This window comes from Aotus nancymaae, unplaced genomic scaffold, assembly GCF_030222135.1.
Source record: "Aotus nancymaae isolate 86718 unplaced genomic scaffold, 86718_ANA_hifiasm-v0.15.2.pri h1tg000030l, whole genome shotgun sequence".
NCBI classification, from domain to species: Eukaryota; Metazoa; Chordata; class Mammalia; order Primates; family Aotidae; genus Aotus; species Aotus nancymaae.
This window is the reverse complement of record NW_026988443.1, coordinates 2,910,210-2,928,532: the sequence shown is the minus strand read 5'-3', so window position 1 is coordinate 2,928,532 and position 18,323 is coordinate 2,910,210. Positions and strand designations below refer to the sequence as shown.

The 18,323-nt window shown below is 41.7% G+C and overlaps 1 protein-coding gene across 5 annotated transcripts in view; it reads left to right on the top strand.

The window, feature by feature from the left end:
* Positions 1-18,323, top strand: part of LOC135277225 (ATP-binding cassette sub-family C member 11-like) — a 71,928-nt gene that overhangs the window by 4,871 nt on the left and 48,734 nt on the right. The window contains exon 2 of one of the 5 annotated variants that reach the window (XM_064383006.1): positions 15,106-15,232. The exons of 3 other annotated variants lie outside the window; for them this stretch is intronic. In XM_064383006.1, the coding sequence (XP_064239076.1) occupies positions 15,140-15,232 (93 nt within the window). In that variant the 5' untranslated portion in view covers positions 15,106-15,139. Of the gene's footprint in view, positions 1-15,105; positions 15,233-18,323 lie in introns of those variants that run through there. One more of the 5 variants, XM_064383009.1, reaches the window with a different exon arrangement.

The window sequence follows — 18,323 nt, the reverse complement described above, 5'->3', positions numbered from 1 at the left end:
GTTCTTCCCTTTCTACGTCACTCACCTAGAACTCTGACTAAAATCAGTAGTACTACCATTAAATTATATAGTTGACTGCTTAGCTAGGTTTTTGGGGGAACTAGCTTGGGAACCAAATTACCATCTCAGGCTATTTCTGTTGAGAGATCTGCTGTGAGTCTGATGGGCTTCCCTTTGTGGGTAACCCGACCTTTTTCTCTGGCTGCCCTTAGCATTTTGTCCTTCATTTCAACCCTGGTGAATCTGACAATTGTGTGCCTTAGGGTTGCTCTTCTTGAGGAATATCTTTGTGGTGTTCTCTGTATTTCCTGGACTTGAATATTGGCCTGCCTTGCTAGGTTGGGGAAGTTTCCCTGGATAATATCCTGAAGAGTATTTTCCAGCTTGGATTCATTCTCTTCGTCACATTCAGGTACACCTATCAAACGTAGATTAGGTCTTTTCACATAGTCCCATATTTCTTGTTGACTCTGTTCATTCCTTTTTACCCTGTTTTCTCTAATCTTGCCTTCTCGTTTTATTTCATTGAGTTGATCTTCAACCTCTGATATCCTTTCTTCTGCTTGGTCAATTCGGCTGTTGAAACTTGTGCATGCTTCGTGAAGTTCTCGTGTTGTGTTTTTCGGCTCCATCAGTTCACTCGTATTCCTCTCTAAGTTGTGCATTCTCATTAGCATTTCGTCAAATGTTTTTTCATTGTTCCTAGTTTCTTTGCATTGGGTTAGAACATGTTCTTTTCTTATTATTCACTTTCTGAAGGCTGATTCTGTCATTTCATCACACTCATTCTCCATCCAATCTTGTTCCCTTGCTGGTGAGGAGTTGTGATCCCTTGTAGGAGGAGAGGCGTTCTGGTTTCTGGTGTTTTCATCCTTTTTGCGCTGGTTTCTTCCCATCTTTGTGGATTTATCCACCTGTCGACTTTGTAGTTGCTGACTTTCTGATTTTGGTAAGTTTAAGTCTGCAGCAGCAGAACTCATAAACCCCCTTTTTTTTTCCCCAGGTGTTCTCTCCCAGGGAGTTAGGGCTTTATGAGTTTCCGCTGTGCTGCTGCCGTTTTTTTTCTTTTTTTTTCTTCTTCTTCTTCTTCAGGGCTGCCCTGCCCCCAAGGAGGCAGCCTAGTCACTCTAAGCCTGCAGAGGCTTCGCTGAGCTGCTTTGGGGTCCGCCCAGCTGCCGTGTGAACTTCCCTGCAGTCCTGTTTATATGGGTGTAGTTAGAACTGCCTCAGGAACGGTGGCCCACCTCTGTAATGACACCTCTCTCTGTAATGGCAGATTACCTTGGCAACGGCAGGTTGCCTTGGCAACTGCAGGCTGCCTCCGTAATGGCAGACGCCCCTCCCCCACAGAGCTGGACCGTCCTGGGTTCAGCTGCGCTTGCTGTGAAAGCCTCAACACAGAGCGTTTCCAATTGCTGTTTTTTTGTTTTTGTTTTTTTTGTGTGGGGATGGGACCAGCCGGGCCTGATCACCTGGCTCCCTGCCTCAGAGCCTTTTGTTTTTCAGTTGAACGGTCGGCTCTCTACCAGGTGACCTGGTCGCCTGTTGAATAGGCGCCGGGATCTCTGTGATTTCCCAGGCGGCGACCCACTGCGCCAGCTGAAACCGCGGCTCTGAGATTCGTGGCACTTTTTTGCCTGGGAATCTCCTGGCCTGGCTCCCTCTTTCAGCTCCCCTTGCTGGCTAAGAGGGGTCACAGTCTCGTTTACTCTGCACTGGGAACCGCTGCACTGGGGCGCAGGAAAAACAGCCACACCGGCCAAAACAGCCGCCCTGGCGACCCGTGGGGCTCCTCCGCCTGGGAATCTCCTGGTCTGTGGGCAGTAAAAATCCGTCTGGAAATGCGGCGTCCACTCGCCCTCTGCGCTTTCACTCGGACCTGCAATCCTGAGCTCCTCCTAACCGGCCATCTTGGATCTCTCTCTCCTCTTCTCTTTAATTAACAAAGCTCCCTAAAAGCTTGGGCGTAGCATACATGTATTTTCCTTAAAGTGCTATTTGTGGTACTTGGAATGGAAAGAACATTTATAAGACTTATCAGCTAGCCGATAGCCTCTAAGCATAATGATAAATCCAAACTAACCTTGATTTGTATGACAGTGGGTACCTACTCTGTGCCTCAGCTTTCCTGGAATCTCATTTGGATATAATTGTAAGTTATGATTGGATATTATTGTGTCTTTATACTCTTTTCAGCCCAGTAGCATTCTGTAAATATTGACCCCTAACTCTTAGAGTTAAAAAAAAAAAAGTAACTGCAGTAGGGAGGGCTAATAGGAGAAGGTGAGAAGTCTTTGATAACAAACTTGTTCGGATTGCAAGTCTAAACTTCCTTTCATGAAGTTGATTTCTATTATGAATATGAGTAATAAGGAGAAATGTTGGCATAATTATCAAGGCTTATTCTTGCATTTTGGACTCACTTTCTGTTAAAAAAATAAATAAACTGTAAGAACTGTCTCTCTAGGCTGGGCACAGTGGCTCACGCCTGTAATCCCAACACTTTGGCAGACTCAGATGGGTGGATTGTTTGAGCCTAAGAGTTTGAGACGAGCCTGGGCAACATAGGGAAATGCTGTCTCTACAAAAATTAAAAAATTAGGCAGGCACAGTGACGTGCGCCTGTGGTCCCAGCTTCCTAGGAGGCTGAGATGGGAGAATCATTTGGGCCTGGGAAGGTCCAGGCTGTAGTGAGCCAGGATTGTCTCACTGCATGCCAGCCTGGAGACAGAGACATTGTCTCAAAACAAACAAACAACAACAACATTAACTGTCTCGGATTAATCTGACATTATGAATCAGATTTGCAAGTTGCCTTCATTGTTCTCACTGATCTCTCTGTTGATCTGATGGAAGATGCCTTAGGAAAGCATGAATTTGCATTTCATGGTTTAAGGATTTCATAGCAATTGTAAGTTCTAAGAAAACATACCTATAGTGTACGTGTTAAAGAACGTATCTAAATGTAGGAACCGTGAACTTCTTAGAAAAGAATATGATGCTTTTTTAATATCTTGTTTTCTGTTTGCCTTATTCAAAGGGATCCCTATCCATAGACAGGGATGGGAAGCTGTTTCAGAAATTTTTCTATGAGAAATGGTTATTTTTATTCTCTTTTATTTGCTCACTTAAAATTCTTACGCATTAAAAAAGAATCATCACTGGCCTTGCATGGTGGCTCACGCCTGTGATTCCAGCACTTTGGGAGGCCGAGGCAGGCAGATTGCTTGAGCTCAGGAGTTCAACACCAGCCTGGGCAACACGGTGAGACCTCATCTCTAAAAAAAATAATAATAAATTTTAAAAAAGAATCATCAGAGGGTTTTAGTAAACAATGAGGGGTGCAGGTCAGAGTAGAGAATTGATTTGGGTGATTTCTTCGGGCAATTTCGAAAGCTATTTTTGTTGCCTAGACTTCTTATTCTTGCATGTACCACTAGAGGCTGTAGTTCGCTTTTGTAAAGGAATTGGCATCACTCTTGAACGAAACTTAAAGAAGCTGTGTCTAGGGCCTAAATCTTCTAATTTTAGCTACAGAGTAAGTATTTGATGGGATTTACAGAGTGAGTTTGTGGAATTAATGCTATTGACATCATCACCACATAACATGTAGGGAATTTATTCTTATTTCTTTTCACATTGGTATTGATTATTTGATAAGGCTTGGAAAGCACTTCTTCAGTGCCTGGCACACAGTGAGCATTCACTAAAAATTAGCTTTAAGCATTATTTTAATTCTATTAATAATTTCTCAGGAGGACAAGTTTAGATTTACAAGCTTCAGTGTGACTTTGTATAACTTTCAGTCTGATTTTTCAAATTGCCTTCTAAAATACTGATCCTATTCTCAGGATTATTACTTAATTTATATGGCAAATTTTGGGAAAATGCATTTTTCTGTTGCCCGTTAATGCACAATGTATAGTGTCATGATTCTCACTACTTACGAACATTGTTGGATTAAAATAAGTCTCTGTTTTAAATCCTTACTGACATATAAAATGTGTTCTTTTTTTCAAGGGAATATGCTTTTGTGTGTGTGACTATATTAAGAAAACTGAGTCTAAAGAAAATAAGAATTGACTTTATGAGTCTTTTGTAAAAGGAGGTCATGTTACAATAACCATTGCCTAAAATATTTGTAAATATAACCTTTTTAGAAATGTATATATGGTGGCTGTGATTGCTACCAAGTAAAAAGTATAAGGATTTGTTTTGTGAATCATTCTGTTCAGCCTGATTTTAGATACACCTTGCTGGTAAGTGTTACCTAGCCGTCAGTGTACAGATGTTTGATTAACTACTGCAGCAACCAGCCCTTGTGCTGTTGGGGACATATTACCCATCTACCCCATAAATTATTAAAACCTGGTGAAAATTTTTATTTCAAACCCTGTTTGGAAGCATGTGGAGAGTAGTGGGGTTCAGTTGTTGAGGGAAGGGTGAGGGCAGAGCATGCACTTAGGTCAGGGTTATGAATTGAAGGTGAACAGTAGGAGGAGGAGAGAAAGAACAGCCGACAATTCCAGCACAACCATGGGTGTGCCTGTGGGAACATGTGGTTCCATGTGACACTTGAGGCATTTGGGAGATACCCAGGTCTTGGCATTTGTGTACCGGTCACGTGCTCACAGTTAGAGTTCATGAAAAGTTTTGTTTTTCCTCAGCCTCTGAGTAGGCATCAATGTTCCACAGTCTAGGACTAGCCAAGGAAAGAGAGAGCTGCTTTGTTATCGCCCTTGCTTTTCCTCTGGACTTTGCCACTCGCTCTCACTATGGAACTCTGGCCTTTTGCTTAAAGTACCCGTGTATGAGAAGGAGGATGCTGATAAGTTGGGGATTGGTTTTAAAAACAAGCACAGATATATCGTTTAGGGTTAAATAATAATAATGAGGTGGGAGATGGGGTAGAAAAAGAAAGGCTTGCCTTACATTTAATCTTAAACTTGGAAAATAATAGTGATCTGACTAAACATTAGTTCATTTTTGTCTGTATTATTTTGAGTAGCTTAACGGAAGAATAATGTTTATGTTCCCTATTAACTCATTCAGTTTTTCAGTCTTCTCAACATTTCTCATTTGGGTTTATGTCCATTGTGATGTTTCTGTCCACTTTATAAGCCACAAAATACCCGTTCCCTTCTATCGGTTTCTACAACTTAAATTTTTATATTTAAATATTTTATTTAAATCATTTGTATCAATTCGCACAAATTTTATATAAAGTAACTTCTTTTAGGATGAAGTTTTATGAAATCATGTTTGCATAATTGTTTTTCATTTGTTGTTCTTTGGTAAAAAGAATATATTATCGTCGATATATTATTAATCATAATATTTCTAGGATTTAATTGATAATAAACAGCTGGTAAAGTATTTCCAGGAGCTAAATATCCTAGAAATACTTTACCAGCTGTTTATTTAGATAATAAAATTATATTGTTGTGAGAAATACTTGGCTCAACTTGCAAACAAGTTGAGAAGGAAAATGAACTTGTGATTGCCACATTGATACATTTTCATATGCAACCTGAAATGCTAAAGTTATGAATAAAGTATTTTATTATTAGTTTCTACAAGGGAAAAATAACTGAAGCAGCCAGCTTCTAATATATTTTTTAGCATAGTATACCAGATATATTATGGTTTGCCCAGTATTCTTCTTTCAGCTTGTATTTGCATGTAGCTCTTCTTTGTTTCTCTAAAACTTAGGTTTATTTTAAGTCCTCGACCCAGGGCTTCCTCCATTAATATAAGTGCAGTCAGTCATGATTTTACTCTTCTCTAAACTAACCACCTATTGTGCTCCTTTATAGAATACGGGCCTCTGGCATTTCTACCATACAACTGTGTAGATGAAACATAAATACATTTATAAAAAGTACAAGCTTTCTCAGGCAGGGGATTTATTGTATATCTTCTTTATATACCCCATGGTGCTTATTTAACATGGTGAGTGCTCGATAGGTGTTTTGTGAATTCATATAATATTATAACATAATATTTTGGAAGGTATGCAACCCTTTAGATGAGTACACTTATCCAAATTAGTCTATAAAAAGATTTAGGAATGACTACTAGAAGAAGAAGAACCGCATTTGTTTAGACATGCTATTATACATTAAAATCCCAGTTTCTTTTAAAGACACTTTTTCTTTTTGAGATCATTAAGATCTTTTTTAAACTGATTACATTTTCCTGCTTGAGATGCGCATGCCGCGCGCGCGCACACACACACACACACACCCGCTTGGTAGAAATGTGAAAAATAAAAAGAAAGGAAAAAAAAATTCTCATGTTTTTCTACCATACAAAGGTAATCACTGTCAGTATTTCATTTTGTTCTGCCAGACTTACTGGATTTTAAGTAACAGTATTGTAATCCTGTCATTTTCACCTCACATTATAACACTTAAACTCTTTTATATTCCAGATTCTTTATAAATTTTATTTTAATGTTTTGCATTATAGCCTGTGGAAGCCCTTTAATTGACTAGGTAGGAAAAGTGGATGGTGAAATGTCTATGTTTTTCTCTGTTGTCTGGTGTAAAAGACATTTGCAAAAGTTGCTTCCATAAGGCAGAAATGGAAGTGGGACTGAAATTCAGGTGTACTGATTTCTGCTCTTGTACTTTTTCCAGGAAGCCAGAAGTAGACTTTAAATAGCTGTTGCTAATAACCATGAGCATCATCGGAAAGCTCACTGTGTGCCAGGCACTGTGCTGTGTGTGCTTTTCCTGTGTTCTGTCATGGTCCTTATATTAATATAACCCACCAGGTTGACACTGTTATCCCTATCTTATAGTTGAGGAAACTGAGGCTTAGGTCAAGTAAGTTGCTCAAAATAGTATTCAGAGGCTTGTACTATATAACCTTAAGAGTCGTGATGAAAAGCTGCTTTGAGCGCTGGTATGATGGTGGGGAACAATCTTCCAGCCGTATATCTAGCCTCTACTCTGTGGTAAAATCTCATCTGTGTCATAAAAGTGCTCACTGGCTCTTCAGAGGAGGTTATCATACCTATGAATAAAAACTAGGTCATAAGTAAGCATAAGATGAATTATGGGGCCAGTAAATATGTTGCATTATTAGAGCAATCACTTTTTGAGAGGTAGTCAGAAAAAGTTTCTTAGAATTGTTGGGATTTACATAGGCAGGAAAAGAAGTATTAAGGGCAGGAAGGCACCATATTGACGAAGGTAAAAATGTTTAAATGGCATAATAGCATCTTGATTGTGGACGAAGCAAGAAAGTAATGGCAGCAAGTTGGGAAGGTGAATGGGGGGCTGGATTGTGAAAAGCCTCAAACTCCAGACAAAGGAATTTGAACCTTATTGTGTAGGCTCTGGGAAGCAATGGAAAGTGTAAGAGGAATTGCTTGTATACAGTGTGACTAGAATCTAGGATTCCACCTTTTTTTAGAAAGGGTACCTGCCTAGAATATTATTTTCTCTGTGACTTTAGATGTAGAATTGTCAGTACCATTTTTTGAGATTTACTCATCAGAAAAGGAAAGGCAAACAAATAAGTGCCACAACAAATGACCCATGAGAGGCTTTAAGATTCTTTTAAAAATTCCCTTCCCTACCACTCTTAAAAATCAGAGTAATGGCAAATCTGTAAGTTCTCTAGAAAAATAATTTGATAGACTTTATTAATGCTGAGTCTTGTCTTCCCTGTACCTGATTCTGAAATCTTGAATGTGCTAATTACTTATATTAACAGGATAATGCTTATTGTATTTGGTTCCCATGCCTTGGCCACTTTTCCCTGATGAAAGGCATTCCCGTGATGGTTTTAAGGCTTGCTTGTCTTTTCAAAGATCACTCTTATTTATTCTGTCCTACTTTATACCAGTCATGTGGCAGAACTGAGGCCTGCTCTGTGAATCGGCTTTGTGCAGATCATGAGATAACTGCGGCTGTTCCACTTATCATTGATTATTTTCTCCTAGGCGGTCAGGCTTTTAGGCCTTTTCAGAAGCAGCATTTGCTTTGCGCAACATAGACAGCAAGGTTGTAATTAAAATTAGTAAATTGCTGCTTTGAGTTTTGCTGTCTGTAAAAAAAGCACCTGTTTTGGTTTGATACACATGTATGGTTTTATTTCATGCCACACTGTATATCTGTCATAATGATGTGGGTGATTCTTGTCCAAATATGATAAAGCAGCCTTTCACATATTAACACTCAACAAAATATATGGCTGGCTGAACATATATTATTGTCAATCAGTGCATATGCGACGAACATAGTTTTGTTCAAAAGGCCAGAATAATGAAATTGTGATATAAATACTGTTGACCCCAGATCCTCTTACTGTAATTAACAGATTATTACCTCTGAAAATAAAAGAGACTAAAGTTTTTCTTTTTTTGCTTGTTTGTTTTTGGTCTACATTCTGAGTGACTCTTTGAACTGATTTAAATCTCTTTCATGAAGATGATGATGTTTTAACTGGCCTCGGGGCAGCCATTTCAGTGTGTATAAAGGTGGTTGTGTTGGGTAGGGGGATGTTCTGAAAAATCATGCAAACCGTGGAATTCATAGGGTACTTCAGACATTTTGGAATCCTGAAGAGTAAGAACCGTACCTGGTAACTCAAGTGTTGTGTTTCATGGGCAACTTGCAGCCAGAATTAGTAGAAGATTAGAATTGAATGTAATGACTTTCGATTTATCATAGTGCCTTTTAAATACATAGTACCTCTTTGCTATATTATTGTTGTGATGGCTGAATGATCTTTTCGTTTTTTGTTTTTTTTTAGCTATACTTTTTTTTTTGAAAGAAAGAAAAAAAAGAATGAAGAAGAGGAAGAAAAAGGAAGAGAGAGAGAGAGAGAGAGAATGGGAGTATTGCTTTCTTGCCCAGGCTAGAATTCAGTTTAGTAATGGGTATTGAAAACCTCTTTTATACCAATAATTATATTTAATGATGACAGGAAGGAATAAGGGAAGAAAATAACAAACAAGCAGCCAACCAATATTTCATTTAAACCTATGAAATGCTCTGCGATTACTGAGGAGTGAATTACTTCCAATTATGTAGTCACTTTTGGAATAGGTGTGAGGTGGTAATGTATGTTTTATGTATTTGAAGTGGAGAGTTCTATAAATGTTTATTAAGTTTACTTGTTCCGGGTCTGAGTTCCAGTCCTGAATGTCCTTGTTAATTTTCTGTCTCGTTGTTCTGTAGAATCGTTAGCTCTTCTTGTTAGATTGATCTTTTTGCCATTATGTAATGTCCTTCTTTGCCTCTTTTGATCTTTGTTGCTTTAAGGTCTACTTTATCAGAGGTGAGAATTGCATCTCCTGCTTTTTGTTTACTTGTTGATTTTTACTCTCTGTTTGGTTGGTAAATCTTGCTCCTTCTCTTTGTTTTGAGTCTTTGTGTATCATTGCATGTGAGATGGGTCTGGATGCAGCATACCGATGGGTTTTGGCTTTTTATCCAATTAGAATATATATAAGTTTAATACTGGCATTTGATGCTAGCTGGCTGTTTTGCCCATTAGTTAATGTAAATTTTTCATTGTGTTAATGCTCTTTGCTTTTTGATATATTTTTGGAAATGCTGATATTGGTTGTTCCTTTATATGTGTAATGTTTGTTTCAGAAGCTTTTGTAAAGCACGCCTGGTAGTGGTGAAGACTCTAAGTACTTGTTTGTTCGCAAAAGATTTAATTTTTCCTTGGCTTATAGAGCTTAGTTTGACTGGATATGAAATTGTGGGTTGAAAGTTCTTTTCTTTAAGGATGTTAAATATTGGTTCCCACTCTTTTCTGGCTTGTAGGGTTTCTGCTGAGAGATCTGCTGTAAGTCTGATAGGTTTCCCTTTATGGGTAACCTGACCTTTCTCTCTGGCTGCCCTTAGTATTTTCTCCTTCATTTCAACCCTAATAAATCTGGCGATTATGTGTCTTGGGGTTGGTCTTCTTGAAGAATATCTTTGTGGTGTTCTCTGTATTACATGGAGTTGAATATTACCCTGCCTTGCTAGGTTGGGAAAGTTTTCCTGAATGATATCCTGAAGAGTATTTTCCAACTTGGATTCATTCTCTTCATCACATTCAGGTACACCTATCAAATGTAAATTAGGTCTTTTCACATAGTCCCGTATTTCTTGAAGACTTTGCTCATTCCTTTTTATCCTTTTTTCTCCAATCTCGTCTTCTCGTTTCATTTCACTGAACTGGTCCTCGACTTCTGATATCCTTTCTTCTGCTCGATCAATTCGACTGTTTAAACTTGTGCATACTTCGCAAAGTTCTCGTGTTGTGTTTTTCAGCTCCATCAATTCACTTATATTCTTCTCTAAATTGTCCATTCTCGTTAACATTTCGTCAAACCTTTTTTCAAGGTTCTTAGTTTCTTTGCATTGGGTTAGAACAAGTTCTTTTAATTCACAGAAGTTTCTTATCACCCACCTTTTGAAACCTGCTTCTGTTATTGGAACACACTCGTTCTCCATTAAGCCTCGTTCTGTTACTGATGAGGAATTGCGATCCCCTGTAGAGGGAGAGGCATTCTGATTTTGAGTATTCTCTGCATTTTTAGGCTGCTTTCTTCCCTTCATTATCTATTTATCCCTCTGTCGTCTTTGTAATTACCGACTTTCTAACTAGGTCTCTGAGCAGACGTCACTTGTTGATTCCCAGCCCTGAAATCTGAGCAATCCACTGCGCCGGCCAAAACAGCGGTGTTAAGATTGATGGTGCTTTTCTGCCCGGGAATCTCCAGACTCTGCACCAAGAACTGCCGCGCTAAGGCGCCAGCAAAACTGCCGCGCCAGCCACAGGAGTCGCCCTGGCGACCCGTGGGGCTCGTCCGCTGGGATCTCTTGGTCCGTGAGCAACACATATTCGTCTGAAAGTGTGGCGTCCTCTCGTTCTCTGAGTTCTCACTGGGAGCTACGAGCCCGAGCTGCTAGTGATCAGCCATCTTAGATCTCTCTCCCGTACAAAATAACGCTTGGGAAACATTAAAATTAAGCTAAATTGTAAAAAAATAAAAGCAGAAAATAAAATAAAACATACTACTAAATGAAAGAAGCCAGATACCAAATGTCACATATTGTATGGTTCCATTTATATGGAATGGTCAAAAAAGATAAATGCAGAGATTGGTGGTTGCCTGGGAGGAGGGAATGAGGAGTAACTACTAATGGGTAGATGGTTTTTTTTTTTTTTTTTTGCAGGGGATGATGAAAATGTAATGGCTCAGATAGTTGCAACGATTGTACAACCTTGTCACATACTAAATGCCCCTCAATTGTACAATTTTGTTTTTTTTTTTTTGAGACGGAGTTTCACTCTTGTTACCCAGGCTGGATTGCGATGGTGCGATCTCGGCTCAACGCAACCTCCGTCTCCTGGGTTCAGGCAATTCTCCTGCCTCAGCCTCCTGAGTAGCTGGGATTACAGGCACGCGCCACCATGCCCAGCTCATTTTTTTTTTGTATTTTTAGTATAGACGGGTTTTCACCATGTTGACCAGGATGGTCTCGATCTCTTGAGGTCAAGTGGTTCGCCCCCCTTAGGCTCCCAAACAGCTGGGATTACAGATCACTCCCGGCTGAATCATATGATTTTGAACAGTGAATTTTATGTTATGTAAATTACATATGAGAAACTAATTTTTAAAAAGTAAATTACTGATTTCCTCATGGAGACCATCCACTGCCCTCATCTTCCCTTCCCCCACCGTTTCTATCCCGCCCTCCCCCTACCTCCCTGAACCCTTTCTGCCTATCGCTGTGCCTCCAGGCGGGGTCCCCTCCCGCTAAGCAGCGCCTCTGCACAGTTGGGCGCCTGCGTCTTGCGGATTTTGGAGGGCGACTCAGGGCACAGGCGCGCCCACCTCTCAGCCTGTGAAAATGGACGCTCCAAGCTGTTTTTTCTCCGGTACTTCAGTTAATGGTGATGACCGAGAAGGTTGCACGTACTGGAACGGATGGAGGAGGACCTGGCGGGCCTCTTAATATTTAAATCCCTCCTGAAGCTTGAGTTCGTCTGCCTCTAACCTCCGGATGCCTTGATCTCAAAGGCAGGTTGACTGCCTGCAGGCGCTCGTAAACGCTGGGGACTTCTGAGACCCACAGGCCTTACCCCTTTGCATGCAGTGTGACCCAAGCCCATTGCTGAACCTCACTAGGAAGGTGGCACAGTGTTACTGGTCTTGTGTGTTGTTGTGAAGGTGAAGTGAAGTAGTGCATCTCACTGACCCGTGCATGGGTGTTGAGTCAATGGTGATCTGTACTCCAGGGTCATTTCTGGGTCAGCCTCAAGCTCCTGCAGTTCGCTTGGTTAGGCCCAAGGTTATCAGCTACACCTAGAACTGTGAGCCCTTGTTGTTCCCCTGGTGGTAGATACCCCTGTTTTGTACTGATGTTTCCCACCTGTGGTCATGTATGTATAAGGTAACCCAAACCTGTTGGAGATGAGACCTGAATCTTCTTTTCTAAAATACCTATCTGATAGGCCATGAGACATAAGGCCATCATCCATGGGAGATTTTGTACATTTCTTTTGGTCCACCCAGCCTTATCTTCTGCCATCTTCAACTTCTATCCCAATTTTATTCTTTTAGTCCTAACCTCAGATTCTGCATCTTACTTCTGCCATTTCCCCCATTTCTGATTGTTTGTATAAGCCCATGAAATCTCTCCCCTTTTGACCTTCTTAGTCTAGGACCATGTTCCTTCCTCTTTCCTCAATTCTGCTGATATTCTCCCATTCAAATTTTAGTTTCTCCATTTTCTTTCTTTTTTTTTTTCAGCTGGAGTTTTGCTGCATTGTTCAGGCTGGAGGACAGTGGTGGTATCTCAGCTTACTGCACCTCCACCTCCCGGGTTGAAGCAATTCTCTGGCCTCAGCCTCCTGAGAAGCTAGGATTACAGGAACCCACCACCACACGCAGCTACTTTTAGTAGAGATGGATTTCACCATGTCGGCCAGGCAGGTCTCGAACTCCTGACCTCAGATGATCCACCCACCTTGGCGTCTCAAAGTGCTGGGATTACAGGCATGAGCCACCTTGCCCAGCCATAATTCCTTCTAAGGCAGCCTTTGATCCCTACCCCACCAAAGAATACCCACAGTCAACAGCATCTCAAAACTTAAGAGCCTCTTTATTACTTATCTGTTAATCCTAATGGATTTGTTTATTCAGTTTGATAAGTATGTTATCGGAATCAATAAATTGTTATGTATCTATATATTTGGAAAAGCAGCTGGTATCCAGAGTCAAGCCAACAGTCTCAGCACCTCTTAGATTCTGTAGCCATAGTATTGAGAAATTTACATATCTTTTTCCCTTTAGATGAAGAACCGCGGTTTTCCCAAAGAGGTGTATTTGGCAGCATTCTCACGCTCTTGCTGAGCTTCCTCTTCATGGCCTTACGCTCTGGCCTCTGCTCTTTTGTGATGGGCGTTGACACTGCTGGCCCAGAGATGTCGGGTGTACTCCGTGGCCTGGGTTGTAAATTGAAGTCTTGGATTAGAAATTGATTTTGAGGCTTGGCCAGTGACTGGAGATTGGTCACAGCAGTGGAAACAGGCTCCCGCTGGAAAGAAGAGCAACATGGTATTTTGTAGGATGCTGGCCTAGAAGCAGCAGACTGAGAGGCAGTAGGAGGCTGGTTAGGATTGGCTGAACCGCGTTGGGTTCCATTGGTCGAAATTGGCTGAGCTGGTCTGGCAGGACGTGTCAGAGATGTGTTGGTAGAAGCCGGTTGGGACAGACTGACTGCAGTCGACTGAGCTGACTTAGTAGAACCAGGTGGAGCAGGGCAAGCCACAGCAGGCCTACGTGAGGCCGGAGGGTGTGGCCGCCGAGAAACACGTCGAACTTGAGGTTTGTCCAGGGTCAGAAAGGGCAACGGTATCAACTTGACCTTCCCAGGTGGTGGCAACTCATACTGGGATGGAGATGGACACTCTTTTTCAGCACTATCATCCAGTTTCTGGGCCTTGACTTGAGTTTTCTCCGGGCCTTTCCCCTCACGTCGGGTATCCAGCCATGGTTTGAGAGCTGAGAATGGCCGAGGGTTCTGGGTGTTGCTTGAGCTTCCCAGAGTCCGGGAGGAAGAGAATCCAGTTTTCTTGTCGGTCTTTTTCCCCAGTGCATGGAAAACTTGCGTGGACTCTACCACGTGCACGTCCAGGGAGCTTCGTGGCTTTTTGAAGGTGTCTCGGCTAAGCTCAGGTTGATCTTTCTTGCGCTTCATATTGGGAATGGCTTGCTTCTCTTCTACCTTGACTTTGGTCCCTGACTCCTCACTGTGTTCAGATCTTTTGGAGCTGTTCTCTCTGCTCCTTTTGGTCTTCTCCTGCCCGTGCCTCTTAGTTGTGCTGCTCCTGCTGGATGCGTGAGGTTTGTTGTGAGGTCTGTGACGTTTGTTGCTAGAATGCTTGCTCTTGTTCACAGAAGCGCCGTCACTGGCGGTAGCACCGCGAACAGTCACTTCTCCCTGTAATAGGCTCTCTGTGTCCTTTGGCTGGATTTTGGCCTTGGGAGCACCCTGGATAGGCTCGGCAGCTTTATGCTTGTTCTTCCTGACTTGATGAGAGTGACCCTTTCTGACGCTTGACTTTTCCTGCACCTGATTTACCTCGATGGCACTGGGATCTTTGGCTTTCTTTGCAGAGGGTTGGTCAAGCTCTTGTAAGGAACTGAAGCTGGAGGGGAGGGGAGTATCCTCCACCAATGTAGTGATGTCTGCAGGATCACTGCTAGACTCCATCCCATTTTCAAGTATCCCTTGGCCCTCAAGACTCAGGCTGTTCTTTCTCAGATTGGTGTTTTCGGAACCAGGCTGCTCCTCTTGGCCAAGGGGATCAATGCAGGACAGAAGCTGGTGGCTATCAGGGATTTCTAAAGGAAGCAGTGGAGGCTCTTGATTTTCTGTTGGGAACTGGTAGGCATCTAGAGGCTTTGAAAGCTTGGTTTTAATCTCATCCAAATTCTTATTCTCGGTTTTGTCCTGGCTTGGAGCCGGAGACAGTGTCAAGAGATTAGTTGGACTCTGGACTGGAGCTGTCGTTGAAATGTCGCCAAGGTCAGGTGTTGCATTACTCTCAAGTATCTGGGTATTTCTGCTACCGCAGGACTTGGAGAATTCTGAAGTTCGTGCCAGACAAAATGTCTGGCTTGGAGATTGCAATCCCAGGGAAGTATCCATCCCCAGGGAAGTTTTCATCACTACAAAGGAATCAAGGAAGAAGTCAGTCCCTGGTAAGTGAGATGCTCCCCCTACACACCGATGCAGCAATTGGATAGCTTTGTAACGTGGGCAAGGCATTTCTACTAGCTCTTCTTCATGACCATGGACAAGACCCTGCATTAGGGGATAGGCAGTGACTGTTCTCTTACTGGTTATCATTTGATGTGATTGTTTCTTGGCTTTCTTTGGATTTCATAGGGTTGTTGTAAGCCAAATAAAAAGCGAAAGTGATTTTTAAATAGGAGATGTTTTATAAAGCCTCATATTCTCATACGGGGTCCTTTCCATTCTCTCCACTCTCCTGAGGGAAAAAGAACACCCTTTACACCATATACTAGGGGAGAGAGTGGAGCCCTTCCTCGTGAAATACATAAGCAAGCCCAGATTCTGAGCCTGTTTGTTTTGGAGAGGATCTGTAAGCACAAGGTCTTAAATCCTATTGTAAGTTAAGGAAAATCAAAATGTCCCTGCGAAAATAAGAGTTCTGAAGTGCCTTCCAGAGACACTAAAGTAATAGATTAGGGAAGGAAGTTACAGAGTGCTGGTGCAGGGGAACTGATCAGCCAGGCCACTAAAAAGTGTGGCATCTCTTGGGACTCTCTTCTGTGTGGCATAGATGGCCATTGTAGTGTTCAACTTTCCCACTGAAAAGGTGTTCTTAGATAGACTCTGAAAATGGAGAGCAATGCCCAAGAATAGTGGTTGAAGTCTCAGGACTTAAATTCTGCCTATCCATGGACTTACCACTCAGCTATCGATTTGACCCTCCCTTTCAATACTGTGTTTAATCCTCTCCTTTCTTGCTGTTTGTACTCACCTTGATTGTAGGGATTATAGGCAGACACCACTGCACCTGGCTAGCTTTCTGTATTTTTAATAGAGACCGGGTTTCGCCGTGTTTGCCAGGCTTGTCTCTAACTCTTGACGTCAAGTGTTCTGCCCGCCTCGGCCTCCCACAATACTAGGATTGCCACATGAGCCACTGTGCTCGGCCTGGAAGCATCATTCCTAAAACACATTTCTAAAATATTGATATTAAATGCTGCCAAGTGTCATCTCTGTTCAAAAACGCAAAAGAAATAAAACAACTGAATGTGACTTCTGATAAGCTGCTTTTTCCAGGGATACTTTATTCTAGCCTGTTTCCTCCTAGTTTCTTGATCTAAGCATTTGCTAAAACCAACTTCATTTTGCCCTATTCAGAGTAGATTTTGCTCTGTTGTCTTTCTGCTTTTCTTCTAAAATTTAAAGTGTAGTTTTTGCTCTTTAAATCATTGTGTCATTCTCCAGGGCATATCCCAAGGGTAAGTGTAGGGGACCCGGTCTTTCTTCTTTCATTTAAAATGCCAAATTCCTTACCCTAGGATATCTTGCCTCCTTATAACCCAGTAGTCTTCATTTTCTCTTTCCATCTAGTTCAGATAGGAATCTCCAAAACGTGAATATTACTTTTGTTTGTTTGAGACAGGGTCTCACCTTGTTACCCAGGCTGAAGTCCAGTGGTGCGAACATGGCTCACTGCAGCCTCAACCTCCTGGGCTTAAACAGTCCACTGATCCTCCCACCTCAGCCTCCTGAGTAGCTGGCATGCCCACACACCTGGCTGATTTTTTAAAAAGTTTGTAGAAATGAGGTCTTGTCATGTCGCCCAGACTGGTCTGGAACTCCTAGGCTCAAGTGTTTCTCCCATCTCGGCCTCCCAAAGCACTGAGATTGCAGGCGGGAGCAACCGTGCCCAGCTGAATATTAAAAACATCACTACACATCACTAAATATCAAAGAGTGAAGTTGAAATATTAGTTAGGGAGATGTCCTCCCAAAGGGCTGAGATTACAGGTGTGAGCCACCGTGACTGGCTGAGTATTTAAAACATCACTGAATTTAAAATAGTGAAGTTGAAATATTAGTGGAGGGAGACTATTACACATGAAACACCTCAGAATATGTTGCTAGTTTTCTACGCCACTTAGGTTTTCCCTCTGTTTCTGTTGAAAGAGACACACTCAAAAAGCGTCTGCCTTCATTTTCTCTACGTGTGCCCTTTAAGACTCAGCATTAGAAAAGAAAGGGGCCAGAAGGAATAACCAATCTATTATCCTAATGTAACAGATGAGGGAACAGATTTTGTGAGAGAAGAAAAGAGTCCTCTAAAGTCACACAGCTAGTAAATGTCAAAGGCAAAAGTGAAATGAGGTCTCTAGATTTCTAGTGCAGGGAAGGAATGAGTGAGGGAAGGAATAACCATTTCTAGTGAGGGAAGGAATAACCTTCCCTGTTATTCCAAGCTGTTTGGGACTATACGGGTAAAGAAATCTGAAGTTAGGGGGAAAGAAGTCAAAGGAAAACCGTCAAGAAAGTTTCTCTCTTTACCTGACATGGTCAGAGAAGAAGAAACATCAACTGTAGATACAAGGGATGAAGAGACGATCCTAGTGGATGTCTGCGTGACTGAAGCCAAGGAGTGCGTGTGTTCAGTATAAAGGCTACTGGTCACACTGCTCACTGGCCACTTGTGATGATGCAAATCTACCCCAAGATTCTACCAGGTGGCAGTAGGCTTGGTGAGAGAATGATGTCATAAAGCAGGCAGTAGGGAGGCCAGGTTCCCAAGAAGATGGAGTTGGCTGGCAGAGGTGATAGGAAAGCTGAAACAGTAGTAAGGGGCTGAGTTCCAGGGAGGTGAAATCCTGCAAGATCATCTCAGTGTTTCTTACACATGTTCACTAATATCATTGACTAATATTTATATTTTATATGTTATATTTCACATTATGTAATAGTCCTATACATTTATAGTTGTATAGTACATACACCATATCCTTGTACAGAAAGGAAAGGGACATCTGAGCAATTTCAGTTGTTCTAAAAGCATTTCAGTGAATCTGATTAATGAATTTCCTGCTGCTTTTAAGAGCCAAAGGAAGAGATTAAAGGGCCCTCTTTTGTACCTTGGCTGAAGAACAAAGTTCACTGACTGCCCCTTGTAGGAAATGATGTGGTCCAAAGCTCCTCTGTTTTAATTTCTTCTCCTCGAATCCTACCTTCCTTCAAATTACTGTATTTCTCAACTCCAAAATTTCTATTTTTAAATTTTTATTATTT